The sequence below is a fragment of the Pelmatolapia mariae genome, linkage group LG13 (genome assembly GCF_036321145.2).
Source record: "Pelmatolapia mariae isolate MD_Pm_ZW linkage group LG13, Pm_UMD_F_2, whole genome shotgun sequence".
In the NCBI taxonomy this organism is placed as follows: domain Eukaryota; kingdom Metazoa; phylum Chordata; class Actinopteri; order Cichliformes; family Cichlidae; genus Pelmatolapia; species Pelmatolapia mariae.
Genome location: NC_086238.1, coordinates 8,784,577 through 8,800,647, shown reverse-complemented (window position 1 = coordinate 8,800,647; position 16,071 = coordinate 8,784,577). Strand labels below are relative to the sequence as shown.

The window sequence follows — 16,071 nt, the reverse complement described above, 5'->3', positions numbered from 1 at the left end:
TGACTGGGTTACTATCTGTCCAGCGGATGTGTGTCTGTCTCCTGCATTTTCTTTCTCTTGCTTTTCCGTTGCTGTTTGCTCTGATCATATTACTTTTGGCCATGTGGAATTAAATGTTGGCAGTGATTTGGCCATTACTTTCTCAGTTTGAAATCCCCACTGTGACCACACATTACTTTAGTATTGCCGCAGATTAAATATTGGTAGTTAAGTGTTGCATGAAGGTGTTCAAATGAGTATTAATGTATAAACCATACTGTAAGTTTATTAGGAAGAGCTAGCTAAATCTAATACATTCAAATACAATTCTGCACTACAATAAATTATGTCTTTATGAAGGTTAGACAATAATGTTCAATGCTGATGTAAGCTTTTCTATGCTGCTCTAAGGTATTGTGCAAAAGTCTCGAGCCGCCACTCATTTCTTTATATTTTGCTTCCAAAGAACCAGGCCAGACTTTTTAAAGTGATCTAGGCCAACAATTCTCCAGGCTTTCTAAAGGTCTTTCAATGTTTTTCTTTGGACATTGACTGCTTCTTCACTGAGTCTTATCCTTTTACCTGCCAAATTTCAGAGGAATTGTTTTTTTTTTTTTATGGTTTATTTGTTTTAGCCACTTAGCACTGATCTATCAATCTTTCAAACATAAAAAGGCATATATCTTAAGGGATGAATCAGTATTGTCTAGATAACATTTGTTCTATGGTGACAACTTGGCAAAGAACCAATTTGTTCCAATTTTCTTAGCTGAATCTGTGAAAAATGTGAAAGATAACACAGTTTGACTTGCATGAAATATATTTTTTTCAGTAAGGTGAAAAAAAAATTGCTATTAAATGAAAACCTAGGCAAGTCTTGGCATAGTGTACAGTGTGTCCTTAAGAAAAATTGAAGAAACTGGACAAGCGGAGGACAAAAGAGGAAGTACTAGGCTTAAAAAACCACTACAGTTGAACAGTATTTGAAAGTCATGTACTCAAAAATAGGAAAACAAGCAAAAGACCTGCCAGAAGACCTGAGAGATGCATCTGTCATTTCAGTTGATTCATCGACTTTTTTCTGAAGTCTTAACAGAAATGATCTCAATAAAAGTGTGGCTGTCAAGGACGGAGTCATTCTTCAGGTAGGGAAACAGGTTGAGGTATGCCAAATTACACAAGAACTGGCAGGTATGAACTGAATTATAAATCTATGATTCAAATATCAGTATGTATGAAAGAGGTCAGGTAAAACAGTGAGTGTTTAAGTCATCTGTGAAACACAGTGGTGGGTCTGGTATAGTTTAAGGTGGCATTTCAGGCACTGGTGTTGGAGATCTTTTCACAATTGTTGAAATTATGATCACGGAAAAGTATTTTGGTCCAACACACCATGCTGTACCATGTCTGGAAATACTCTTATTGGCAATGACTGCATTGTTCAGCATGACAATGAGGTCAAACATGAAAGCATAAATGATAGAAAAACACATAATGGACACTATCATTCATGGACTGGCCTCCCTCCCCAGAGCCTGGACCTCAGCATTATTGTAGCAGTGTGATCATCTTGACACACAATGGAGGAAAACTCAGCCAACACAAAAAGAAAAGCTTTGAATGTCCTTCAAGAAACTCAGAGAGTTATTCCTGAAGACTACTTTAAAGAATTCCCAGAAAACCTAAGAGAGTTCAGGGTGTGTAAATAAAGGTGGTCAGACCAAATAATGACTATTGTCTTATATATTCTGTTTTCATGTATGATTGCACATGCTTCAAAAGACTGCTTCACCTATTTTCCATTTTCCATGCAACATATAAAGAAATGTGCAAAGAAATTGTTTTTGTTTTTTTTTAACAAAAACAATATCAAACTAGATGTATCCTGTCTTCACTGCTGCTTCATGCTGTAGTTTTGGCAAAAAAAAGTAAATGAAAACATTTTTAAAAATGCCTAGATTTTCCCTGAGCTGCAGGTTGGGTGGCTAGATTTACCTGATTAACTTCCACACTAGCAAGCTTAGAATTCAAAATCACCTCTGACCGGTGCATAAGGATGACAGAACAGACTGTGATAAGGTCAGCACTTGACTGTGAAATGCTCTTCCCTGTCGTCTCTCCTGCTGTTTTTCTGTCTCTATGTTGTTTTCGTAAATGCATCCATTCGGTCCTTTCAGAATGCCGAAGCCAGCTACGACTTCAGCAGCAATGACCCGTTCCCATTTCCGCGCTACACAGATGACTGGTTTAACAGGTAAAGCTCTCCCAGACATTGCCTATTTCTATATACACATACTCAGTGTGTTCTTGTGTGCACGTGTGTGCTCTCCCTAGAGTCTGGCAGCTCTCTTCTATTGATTTTCTCTCCACATAGTTCCATTAAGACATAATGGTGTGGTATAAACAGAGCTGTTGTCCAACACAAGAGAATAGAAAACACAATGGCTATTTTTAGCTTCTCACTTGGAGGAGATAAGGTGGATAAAGGAGGACAACCACAAGTCTAGTCTCCTCTCAGGGACAAGTGTTCATGGTGGTGACCTTCTGTCTGATAACGTCTTATCTGCCTCCCATCTCCCAATCACACCAGGGGATCCACTTCCACTACAACACATATGGAGCAAAGGAGCAAAGGGAACTATATTCTTTCTCTATCTCTCCTTCTGTACCTCCATCTGCTCAGCTATATCTACATATGTGCAAGTGTCTGTTACATAGAGAAGCGGGTATTTGGGTCTGGTACTGAAGCAGTTGCTGACTGTCGAGCAATACTTGCTGGTTAATCGGCTGGTTGTTATAAATAGCTGCCTGTCTGTAGCAAAGCATGCTGGGAAAGAAGGGTTGACTGCAGTGTCCCTGTGGGGAGTAACGGGATGGAGACATAGACACGCATCACATGACGAACACAAAATGCTGATGTGTGCAGTCGTACTCAGACTCATATAAATGCTCTGAAAATGAATGGAAATGTTGCTTTTCCTCAAGCAGAGCCATTCTGTTAATTATAATAGATTTATGGCTAAATCTACCCATGCTGTTATCAATATCCTCATTCAAGACACACACAAAGGCAACAATGACAAGGGGTACAATGAATGTGTGAATGCTTAGCTCAGACCTAAACCACAATATATCATTTTCAAATGTATGTAAATAAATGCAAATCATTTTAAGCGCTTTCTTTGCTTTCCGCTGTCACCAGTCACGGCACAAGATGTGCTGGAGAGGTTTCTGCGGCAGCCAACAACAACATCTGTGGTGTGGGAGTCGCCTACAACTCCAAGGTGGCAGGTGTGTGTTATAATAAGCTTGCAGTTTCAACAGAGGAATAACAATGAGGGGACAGCAATGTTAAACATCAGGCCCGATGATGGTGATGTGGTGAAAGCTGGGAGGGTGATTCAGCAAGGGAGATACTAAATGCTTCTCCTATAAAATATACTGTAGGGCACTATGGAAGAGTAGAGTTACATTGCTGAAACATGTTAAAATGGTATTTCTCTACTCACAGAAATAGGAAGATTTAGATTCAACAGAAAAACAGGACAAGAGTCCATTTTGTGTTTCATTTTGATTTTTATTATTTTTGTTTCGCTTTTTGAGTAACAAATTAGAAATAAGAAAATCAGTACTGACGGCTTGATTTATGTTCTGCTACAAAGCTAACATAAAGATTTGCTTTAAACATTGTTTAGGGTTTACATGCATGAATGCATCATACTTTTTGCACACTATGGATATGCAAAACCTATGCTTTCTTTAATTAGCAAGTAAATTAGTAACTTATACTTACTTTTTGGTATCAACTTGATGGCATCCGTTTGTACCAAAAAACTCGAGTCAGACTTTTACTCTTTCAGGTATCAGAATGCTGGACCAGCCATTTATGACTGACATCATTGAGGCATCATCCATCAGTCACATGCCCCAGATTATTGACATCTACAGTGCTAGCTGGGGACCAACTGATGATGGCAAGACAGTGGATGGACCCAGAGAGCTCACATTGCAGGCTATGGCAGACGGCGTGAACAAGGTAAAGGTGCACCTTTACCTTGTGCTGTGAGCTTTAACCTGTGATGGAAATTTATTGGTGTATCTTTAAATCTCTTGAAAGAAATCTTCATTTTTCAGTGCCGCCCCTTGTGAAGGTTTTAGTCACCCTTGAAGTGGCACTAACACGTACACAAGGTCTTTTATTACACCAGCTGCAGGGTTTTGAGAAATTGAGTAAAGTCACCTGTTCAAAATTGTAAATGGGTTGTAATTTGTCAGGTGCTTATGTTTTACATGTTCATAAGAGACATTAGAATACAAATATATTTAATTACCTTTATTTGACTCACTATCATGTAGGTAGTCTAAAGACTCAATACACAGGAACCAAGGCCTTGTTCAACAAAATGCTGTATCATTTGTTTTTGTTTTATCTCAGATTTGTAAGTGCACTTATTTCTGTTAGTTTTTAAGTCTAATATTTATTTTATTTCCATTAATTAAAATGTTTAGCTTTAGTTTTTAATCTAGTTTTAGTTAAAGTCAAAGCATTTGCATGTACGTAACAATCCCAATTACCCTCAAATATACTTTGTGTTTTGTGCCAGTTATCAAATGTAGGCAAATGTAGTTAAATAAGTGCAACTGTATGTGGACAATCTATCGCTCAACTTTAATATGACAGCATTGTACTTGTGAGCATTTTAGCAAAGCTTAAAGCATGTAGATTACAATGCAGACTCATAGAGGCCTCACACTCTTTGTCATGTTTTGCTTGAGTGATGCTCATGAGCCAAATTACTCTTTGGGGACGGTGAGGCACAAGTAACTGCTATACTAACGCAAAGATGAAAAGGTGATACCTTCAGGGTACCATGCGCTCTACAGTACACTGATGCTGATCTACAGCCAGTGTACATCAGTGTAGATTTTTTCACTCATCCAACTGACTTCTTCAGTCTCAGCTGACTGCAGATATCTCCAACCCTTATGAACATTACATTTGCATAGTGACCGAAACTAAGACCACTGACTAACAATGGGCCGTGTGGTCAGTTTCCTGATTATTAATATACAAACTGTCAATGACCATTGATCAGTGGCCATGAGTACCATTCACAGAAAGTTGGGGAATGGCTGCAATCAAAGCATTGGAAGATGGTGAAAGATGAACCCTTCGGCCCCCTAAAGGGATGGTCTTCCCTTGTAAATAGCCTCCTTGACTCAAACCAGCATTCCTCCCTGTCCAGGATGCCTTTTTCCAGTTAAACATAATCACCTTTCTGGGATTTCCTCACTGGAAGACTGAGCATGCATGAACACACTCCATATTCACTTCCTAGAGACTTACTCTAACCTAAAATCTGTTACTAACCATTACTCCGACCTTGAAAATAAATAATTTTTCAACACATCACTACAAGTGTGCAAACAGATTTAGGGCCAGACAACATCAGCAATGTCTGGACCAAACACACACACAAACACTCACACAGTCATCATGCTAATAGTGCTACTGCTAGTTGCTTGCCTGATTAATCAACATGCAGCCAGGTGTGGGTTGGTCTGAAACGACCCTGTCGTAGGCAGGGTAGGTGAGCGGGAGCAAAGCTCACTGTAATGTCTGATCATGTAAACACAACTAATCAAGCATCCACTCTGCGATCTGCCACTTAGATTCTAATGATCACTTATGTAAGCTATTGTGTAGGCCGAACATGATGTGCATTGTGTACAAAGGGAAACATTCAAAATTAAGAAGCACATTATTTCATATTAACAGCTGAATAAGGCAGCACGGCCTTAATGGAATTAAATACGCTGGGTGCTGTTCCAAATGAAAGCACTTTGTTTGGATAGTGCAGGAGACAGATTGCAGAAGGCCTAAAGCACATAGGTGTGCTCAACAATACTCAAACCTCTTTTTGCATTTCAAATAAAAAGAGATAAATAAGCATCATGAAAGGTAGGCCATGGCACTCCTCCTCCACTTGATCCTTTGTTCTGTGGGGAAATGGTCGGCCTTTTGTAGAACAGGTGCAGCATTTGGTGAGGAGGATGCTCTCTGCGTGGAGCCACAGTCAGTTGTTTCATGTTTCAAGGCACTCTATCGGTAACAAAGATGTCATTTTACTGTGTTTGAATTTGCAGAATGAGGTGTAGAAAAAAAGACAAAAAAATGCTGTGATTTTACCTTCCTTGACTGTAGCAATGCCAATTTACATGCTGTAATGGAAAACTAAGAGACAGGACAAAACAGGCTAGTGTGCCTGTGTGAGTTGCCAGTTCCGGTACAGAATAGAAATTTCACTGAATTCTTTTGAGTGCTTTCTTTTTTCTTGTTGCTATCATTTGTGCGATCACAAAATTTTTCATCAATAACATTGTTTCTTTTTTTAATATTACGACCTTCTAATGAGATCTGCTTTGCATGCTTACAGGCACAGAATATCACAATAAAATTTATTTAGCTCTAGAAAGCAATTTATTTTAATACCAGTGGGCTGGACAGTGTGGGCCAGTGGAGTTAATGTGTTTTGCTTAAACGCTATCCTCTGTGTCGATCCTTTAATAATGTAAGATTGTTCATTTACTCCCTGCCAGTTTTCCCCAGATCCTTCTTTCTACTTCATGAAATAATAAAGAAGACAAGTAATTAAACAAATAAAAAAAAACCCACCTCCCAAAAGACAGCACAGTTTTGCCAGCTTTCAGTGGGCAGTGGGTGATTAAGCAGTTTCTTCTGAAGAGCACGCCCGAAGTGACTAAAAGAAATGATTCCAAATAGGAAACCACCACCTGTGACAAGTGAGGTCTGACTGGCTTGTTGTCAGTGAGTAATTGAGAAATATACACAGGAGTCCTGTTATTGAATGATTTAAAGTTCTAAGCAAAGTATCACACATTGATGTGCATCATAAACTCTCAAATTTGCAATTTTCATTTCGCCCAAATGAATTCCAGCGAAAAAGAGAAGAACTGTGACACACTTTCATTTTACTGGGATCATGATGATGATGTTGTTTTAGGGGCGCGGAGGGAAAGGCAGCATCTATGTCTGGGCCTCAGGAGATGGTGGTAGCTATGATGACTGTAACTGCGATGGTTATGCCTCAAGTATGTGGACAATCTCCATCAACTCTGCCATCAACGATGGGCGCACTGCTCTGTATGATGAGAGCTGCTCATCCACACTGGCATCTACATTCAGTAATGGACGGAAGAGGAACCCAGAGGCTGGAGTGGTGAGTGTGCTTGTGTTTTATTTTATCTCAATGTGCAACACAGTTCTGAAAGCAGAAACAACCTCAAATGTTTGCCGTAATGTCTATCAAATGCTTTGATAGTTCAGGGTCCCTGATCTTTTAGCATTCAAAGATGACTCAAGGCTTGTTTGTGATGTTAAATGCCTTTAAACGATGGCTCTTCTGATTCATAGATGGAACTGTAAATAGCTTTTCAATTCACCCTGCAGTCAGAAGATACTATGAATGTAACTTATGAAGCTGTCAGTAATTGTGGGTTGGTTCTGGAAAATAGAGTTTCTGATGGAAGAATTGCTCCTCATTGTGACGTACAGCCCAGCATTTAATTGCATAGTGGATGTCTGTGTGTTTGTGTGAGTGTGTGTAAGTACAGCTGGCTCAAGGCTATCTGCACATTTACGTGAAGAACAAATACATGACCTTCTTGGGTTGTTTTAGGATAATCCCAGGATAATAATATATAATAATAATTGCTCTTCTGTCTTCGTATGCACATAAATTGATCAACATCCTATATAACATGCTTGTGAATGAAGCATGCAAAGGTAGCATAAGCGATTATGCAAATCACCTTTGGCTGTTGACAAAGTCATGGATCTTCCCAAGGGTTTCCCCTCTAATTAATGTCAGTCTGTTATCATTTCTAATTAAGCACAAATTAAAATGGATAAACATAAACATACATTTTCTCAATGTGTGTGCACAGCAGTTCAGCCAAAGCACCCTGGTCATGCACATCTCTCTATCTCTTTTTATATTTGTTCAGAAACATAATAAAAAGGTTGTTTTGTATCTTGTGCACTCTCACTAACATATTGATGATATATGCAAAGACAATGAAAACATGTTAAAAGGATTTCATTGCAAATATGTTGTATAAATACAACATGTCAAGTGCAAAAAATTGAATACATGAATGTATATATTCTTTTAAAATTTGTGCTTGTTTTTAATTCGATGCCAGCAATATGGTTTAAAATAGGACAACAGCATGTTTGCCACTGGCTTGCATCATGTGTCACTCTGTAAGCGGGAACCGAGGAGACCAGCCGTGGTAATTTTTCCCATTTTTGGCCTAACGTTTGATTTGAGCTTTTTAAATTTCATAATGGCTCAGTAACAGGTCTGGAGTTGTGGCTTTCAGACGTCTTGCTAAGCACATGCACTGATTTCCACTACACAACTGTGTCTATTTCAGACAAAATCACTGTTATTTCATACAATTTTTTTGTCCTTGTTCCCCCTGTCCACAACATTTATTTGTATTTCACTAAGTCCTTTAATGAAATTGTGTACCACATATGAAGAAATATTGGATTTTCTTTATGCATATTGAGTTATCTGATTTAATACAACAATTATTATAACACATTACTGACTTATTAAAGTGAAATTTTGATTATAACATTACATCTTTTTGCATATTTGCAACAACGGCAAAATCAACTACACAAAATAAAGATTAAAATTACTTTGATATATTATTTTTTTTTCACTTGTACTTGAAGAGTGCCTTCTAAAAACAAATTTAAACGATAAAAAATGTTGATCTTCTACGTATAAAGTTGCCTTTTTGTGATTATTTTAGGCTACTACAGATCTGTATGGGAACTGCACACTGCGTCACTCGGGAACCTCAGCAGCAGCGCCAGAGGCAGCTGGTGTCTTTGCTCTGGCTCTTGAGGCTAAGTATGTACTCTACTGGCCCTTTCAAAGTGCTATAATAATTGCGATTATTGATTTAGACAGACTGCCTGTATAAAAACATAATTAGGTTTCCTTATTCAACTTCACTCTGCTGGAGAAAGTGATAATCACAAGGTATAATTTTAACCATTAGATCTGGACAATCTTCAGTTTGTTTTTATGCCATTTATTTCTGAGTTACTCTTTATTTTTAAGTACAACCTCGAGCTTTTATGTATTTCTGAAGTAATGGCTTTAACGTCCTCTGTCTGTGTGCATCTAAACTCCTTGAGAGCACAAATAATCTCTCCACTTCTTACAGAGTTGCTTATTTATCACAACTGTGAAAAGGAAAAACTGCACTCACTCTAACGCCCACAGAGCACAGACTCAATGTATGTTTGTACCAATGGCACAAATAACCCTGGATCAATGCTCTTTATACCTTAGTGCAAGGCTAAAAGAAATTCAGTTCATTTTCTTTTAAGAGGTCTCAGTACTTTCCCATATATGCCAGATGATAGCAAAAAAAAAAAAAAAACACTTATTATCTTAGCTTGCTGAAAATATTTCTGTCTGGAGGCTAATCTTTGCAATCTACGGATTCCATCCTTGATGTGTCATACTAAATCTGTTAATCATGCCATTTACACTCCATTACAAGATAGAATTCACTTTATGAGTTTCATTAGTTCTAAAGAAAAGGATCCTTGTGGATCAGAAAGTAATTGAAAACATTTACCACTTAAGCAAACCCACCCACACATTATTATGAAACCTGGAGAATTACAGCTTCTATAATCCTTGAGGGGAGACGTTTCCTTTTCTCAGATGCTTCATTTCTCACGTTAAAGGGTGACAAGATTCTCTTGCCTTTAACTAACACCAGATAGTGAAGTTGAGTAAAGAAATGGTGTTTGCTTTGCACACACAATAATGATGTTGCTGTTGGGAGGAGCGGATGCTCACCCTGTCCGGCAGCAAATAACCCACAAGCCTTTTTACTGCCCAAACACACTTGAATCGTGCAGCAGCAGGAGTCAGTGAGTCAGCCAGAACAAAGCTGTCACTACACACAGCCAATATAATGGAGGGAGACACATACAAAAGCAACCTTCTGCCTCCAAGCATAGACTCTATGATGTTTTAGATAATTGAATTAATTTCAGCAAACTCACGAATCAGAAATGTTTACAATTGTAACATTTGTTTTCTTTTGCTTTTACCACTTGTAACTAAGCTTTCCGTGTTTTTCTAGTTAGCCCTACCACAGCTAACCTACAATGCTGTCTCTTCTCTGTCACTCTTTTTTTTCCCCCTTGCCTTTGTCATATGTGCGCTCATGACTGTCAATCCATCACAGCCCTAACCTGACATGGAGAGACATGCAGCACCTGTCAGTCCTAACTTCTAAGAGAAACCAGCTCCATGACGAAGTTCACCAGTGGCGAAGGAATGGCGTGGGACTCGAATTCAATCACCTTTTTGGCTATGGCGTGCTGGATGCTGGGGGCATGGTGAAAATGGCAAAGGAATGGAAAACTGTGCCTGAGCGTTTTCACTGTGTAGCTGGATCCATTCAGGAAGTCCGGTGAGTCACATTTCTACTTATTCTGCATTTTCTTGTGCCCCAAATGCTGCATATTACATATGTACGCTGTATAGTCCACAATCTCAAACTGCTTTTTTTCCCCCCAAAAGTTTGAAAAGGAAACCCTGCTGAGTGCAAAAGACACACTCAACTAATTACTGGGTAATCCCAGTATGGCCTAATTCAATAAAACATTGCAAAGGGAGTGTCTACTTCATGATGCTGTAATGTTTGGATTGGGTCTTCAGTCTCTCTGCTGGTCTTGAACATTTAAAAGGTCAACACTGAATACCCTGGCAGAGGAGTCAAGGCACCGACTGAATTACATTTCTAAATTTCAGCTTAAATCAAACATCTAAAGTGGTCATATAGATTTCAGCATTTTGTCTAGTGTTGTCTTGTTTTGATTGATAGCGACAGTTTTGCTAATTTTACTTCCCTGGGATGTTTGACCTTCATCATGAAGAATGACGTATGCGCTCAGTTTATCAGATGACTAATTTATCTGTTAAAGGGAGGTGACTGAGTGCACATCATGAAGTCTGCACTTACCAGAAGGATTTTGTGTCAATACAACTACAGATAGGGGACAAAAGAAAGGAAAAGCCTGCAATCGCCTACGGAGAAAGGTGATATGGTGGTTCTCTAAAGCCGTGAGGGTGAGGGGTAGGGGAACTGCTGGCATGGTTTGGGTCCAGATGTGTCATATGTGCAAAGCTTTCCTACAAATCAATACAAAGTTGCTATGGATGATAATTACATTTATCCTATGATGGAACACCTCTGTTCTGCTGGGAGTGGTCTCTTCCAGGATGACAATACTCCAAACTATAGGTCACAAGCAGTCACTGAATGTTTGAGTAAGGCAATAATGTGAAGTACACAGTGAACTAAATCACAACCTAAGTGAGATTTCGACCTGATGTCTAAGGTAACGTTCTACACCACCACCATTAAAACAACAGCTTTGGTCCTTGTCTCCAGGAGATTTCATGAGACCTTTAAGATTTTGTTGATTTTCCTTTAATTTGCTAATGTTACCATTACTATTGTTGTTGCCCAGTGTGCACTCAGAACAAATCTATGTCTAAAAAATGTCTGGAGAACATCTTTAGCTACAGAATTACTAAAGCGCAGAAGGGAATATGTAACATGCTTAAAACTGCATGCCTGTTACTAGTGACCTTTATGAGTCATATGTCTGAGTGCATAATCAAGTTGTGGCTACCTCAGGAGTTGGCGGGAAGGAGGCAATATAGTTTTTGGATGGGATTACTTTAAAATGACTATATCATTCTAAGCATGATGCATTTCTCACATGAAATAATGTTAACTACATCAGTTTGAGCTCTGGCAGCTTCAGTCTCTGCCCTCATATTTCACAGATGCAGCTGTAGTTAATGCGTCCTCCCTCTCGTCTTATCCTCGCTACATCAGTACATTATCTCTCCCTGTATTTTGTCCATCTACAGCCTTGCTTTTACTTCACTGTGCTTCCAATCTCCATCTCTGTCGTCCTCTCTTATCCACTCACATCACCTCTTCCTCTGATTCCCCTGTCCCTACCACTGCACCCGTCACAAGGGTTCTGCTATCCATTCATCTGTCATATCGTAAGGCTTTGAGCTTGAGTGTGTGATGCCTGGTGGTTTCCTCCATCCCTCTTATTTGCTCTAATTAGAGCAACACAAGTAGGCTTGGAGTTCCCTGGAAATGCCATCAATCCTGGCGGAGGTGTACATTTGTGTAGATGTGTGTGACCTAAAGTAATGCTTTAACATGTATTGTGAAAGTGTCAGTGTGTGGGTGAAGATAAAAAGCTGAGTGAATACAGTCCGTCTTTGTATTTTCTTCCACCATCAACACCCACAGTACCTTATTTCGGTCTCTAATCAGAGCTTCACAGACGATTCAGTCACGACAACATGGTGTGAAAATGTTCCTTTGTGTGCTTGCGTGTGTGTGTGTCTGTGTGTCCCTCCCCTGAGTTCAGTGACAGATAAAAAAAAAAGCATGGTACAGCTTTTATTGCATCCCTGGAGAGAACACATGCAAATGGTGGAAAGAACCTGCTCTCTTATACAGAGTGCTGGTGACTTTACACTGTCATTATTATCTGGATATTTAAGCTTCCAGTGGAAAAAACAAAACAAAACCCCAAAACAAAAAATAACCTATTTTTTACACTGACATGAAAAAAGTTTGCATATCTCAGGGAAAAATGAGTAGTGGGGTGATGTTCATAGGTAAGAAGCTCCAAAAGCAACCTCTCTCTTCTTTTGAGTGGTGTGTTAAAAGCTATATTGCCGGCTGTGCCATATTTTTCATCAGTTCACTGTTTCCAAAGCAGCACTGCAGGGTTTTTGCTGCCTCTATTGTGGTAGAGCTATAATTACAACAAGCCCACCTCTGATGATATTGTATCAGCGGAGAAAAGCAATAAACACTAACATCGCCATTCTAGCAAACACACTCTCAGCACTGATCTGATAGCTGCTCGGGCTCGCTGCAGCTTACTTTGCTAGAGGAGAACTTCTCATTATCAGTGGAGCTGGCACACAGTGCCACGCTGTGTGGCAGGTTTGTTTTTAATCTCCACTGGTCCTACCCTTCAGAGGCATCCCTGTCCCTGCTCCACGGCTGACTGCTGTAATTACTCTTGCATGTTAACTGATAGGCACAATGCAGCTGCTGCACACGAGATCCCCTTTTTAGGTTCATATACACACACTGTAATAAAACAAAATAAATCATGAGTTAACTCCCCAAGAATAATGCTTTTAAAAATGAAGATGCCAAGAAAAGCTGTTGTAGTACATCCAGACATTAACTACATGTTTTTAAACAAGTGTTTCTTCTTTACAGGTACGGGCTTTTTACATATAACACTTCAAATGTTGATGGAGAAAAAACAAAGCTCTTATATTTGGCTATGTCAAATTTCTTATCACAGGGTGCACTTGTTGTGCAGTACTGCACTACGAACTGTTCTGTTTTTCTGGGAATAGCAATTTACTTCATCAGCTCACCACTGCACTCACCTCACTGTGCTCTGCATAGCGCTCTATTAATCATTTTTCAAACTGAATGCTGTTCCACACATCTCTCTCTCTCACTCAGTTTCTGTGTTTCTTCTCTGCTTCCCTCTCTTCACCCCCTAAACCAGGCCCATTTCCCACTGCTCAGATGTGGTCTTAGCCTCTAATAATGTTATTAAGCCTCTTCACAGCCTTTGGCCACCACCCCTACCCTGCTGTGTTCCCACTCTTTCTTCCCATCACCCAGGGAGATATAAAAGTACATCTTACCGACCAAAAAGCGACAACACTTGAGAAACCAGCCATCATAGCAAACAGCAAATCTCATGATGAGCCTAGAAATCAGTAGAAATTTTGATCATATGCAATAATGGACGTCTATTAGAATAAAAGCACTGTGTGAGACTTGTAGTAAAAAGGTGCTATGCAACTACCAGTCAATTTAACAAATAGGGAACACCTGTGAAATTATTGAGTAAGAAGAAATTATGACATCTGTGCTCTAAATTTTGGAAAACAAGCTTTAGACTCATTGCAAACTGGTTACTCCTAGAATATCAAGTAGGTGGTCTTTTAGTGTTGACCAAAGAGCATATTATTCTCCCTGCAACAAAAAAAGTAGCGAGTAAATTAATCAGACATGACAGTCATGAATGCTTTTGTGCAATGAGGGAACAAGAAAAAAAGGTGCTTCATTTTTTTGTCAGGGTTGGCTGGTTCTATTGAAAAAATAGGTCAGGCGCTGTATTTACTGGAACATTAAAATAAGAGCAGGTAAAAGGTAACGGTTCTTTCACCTGTTCTCTCATGATTACATTCAGGGATTCCCAGTGCCATTGTCCAATGCCATTTAATACTTACTACACATACTACATGGTCTTGTTTCATCATTCTCTTTTATAGCTCTTATGTTACTTTGCTATGTTTCTCTAACATGCAGTTTTCATTTCTCCAATCTGATTCTTCTTCCCCAGTAAAATCCAGTCTGGTAACAAGCTGGTACTGGCCATAACCACTGAAGCCTGTCAGGGAAAGGACAACTTTGTCCGCTACCTGGAGCATGTTCAGGCTGTAGTCACTGTCAATGCCAGCCGCCGTGGTGACCTCAACATCAACATGACCTCACCAATGGGCACAAAATCCATACTGTTGAGCCGAAGGCCCCGTGATGATGACTCCAAGGTGGGCTTTGACAAGTGGCCCTTCATGACCACGCATACCTGGGGAGAGGACCCCCGTGGGACCTGGGTCCTTGAGGTGGGCTTTCAGGGTGACGAGCCACAGCGAGGGGTCCTAAAGGAGTGGACTCTAATGCTGCACGGAACACAAAGTGCCCCTTATATAGACCAGATAGTACGTGATTATCAGTCCAAACTGGCCATGTCCAAAAAGGAGGAGCTGGAAGAGGAGCTGGATGAGGCTGTAGAGAGAAGTCTGAAGAGTTTGCTCAGTAAAAACAACTAGAATCCCATCTGCATGTTGCCAGCTCACCTATCACCTATCTTCCTTCTGCAGTCTTGCTCTGTCCTTCTCTAAAATTTCACTGCATCTCTTAAGTTCTCCTAAGTCCCTTGTTATCCTCCCTTTGGTCTACCTACGTTCCTCTCCTGTCTCTGCTTTTTGTTATCAGATGTTAAAATTAGCCCCTTCGATGAATGTTTCTTGTAATCCAGTCATGATAAAAGTGTAACCTTCAATAATCTATTCTATAGAGAGAAAACAAACTATATCACCTGGGTTTTTACACTCTAAAGAACTGTACATAAAGCAAACGCAAGCCACTCTTTCATGCTCTTGCTTTAACTGCCCTACACCTCTCTTCTGCCAAATGTTGTACAGTTTGTGACTGTAAATGATTTTCTGTGCCATTCTACTTAAAGTTTAATATCTTGCAAACAGAGCAGTGCTATTTCTTTCTGTTTATATTTTTGTGACATGCACTGTTTATATAAACATGGAAAGAATGTGTAATTCATTTTGCAGCCTGTAGTCATCAGTTCATATTTCATAATCTTTGATGGACTATAATAAATCTATTCAGCTGTTTATTAAAGCACTTGAGTGATTTGAAATACATCGCCAAAGGCAGGTTACATGATGCTGCATGTGCTCCACTAAAACTGGAGCACAGGCAGGATCACCGTGGGACAGCAGTCACCCTACTGTAAAACACATCAACAAGCAAAATCGTCCAATCTTTCCCAGGCTTCTTTCATTCTGTATTGTGCTGTTCAATAAACAGAATAAACCCCCTAAAATGCTCCTTGCCTAGGTACTATAGACACTTCCTTTATTTATAGAAGCAAAATGTAGCACCAATAAATCACTGTCATATAAATTATTAACAGCTTATTGACTGTAAATCTTTAAAACATAGAGGCTTCACTCAGTAAATAAAGTGTTTCCTGGACAAATGTTTTAGGATGTAAATAAGGATTGTCTAAAGAGAGCTGAAACACTTACTTTCCTACAAAACAAACTCTTTGAGAATGAAAAACGAGCAGCAGCAAAGAGC

The 16,071-nt window shown here is 39.4% G+C and overlaps 1 protein-coding gene across 1 annotated transcript in view; it reads left to right on the top strand.

Annotated features, from left to right (window-relative positions):
- The window catches only part of pcsk2 (proprotein convertase subtilisin/kexin type 2), a 29,716-nt gene extending 13,875 nt beyond the window's left edge, over positions 1-15,841 (top strand). The window contains exons 6-12 of the mRNA XM_063491357.2: positions 2,157-2,233; positions 3,182-3,270; positions 3,840-4,015; positions 7,005-7,220; positions 8,830-8,930; positions 10,291-10,518; positions 14,531-15,841. Coding sequence (XP_063347427.1) covers positions 2,157-2,233; positions 3,182-3,270; positions 3,840-4,015; positions 7,005-7,220; positions 8,830-8,930; positions 10,291-10,518; positions 14,531-15,020 — 1,377 coding nt within the window. The 3' untranslated portion in view covers positions 15,021-15,841. The remainder of the gene's footprint in view (positions 1-2,156; positions 2,234-3,181; positions 3,271-3,839; positions 4,016-7,004; positions 7,221-8,829; positions 8,931-10,290; positions 10,519-14,530) is intronic.
- The last annotated feature ends 230 nt before the right edge of the window (positions 15,842-16,071 follow it).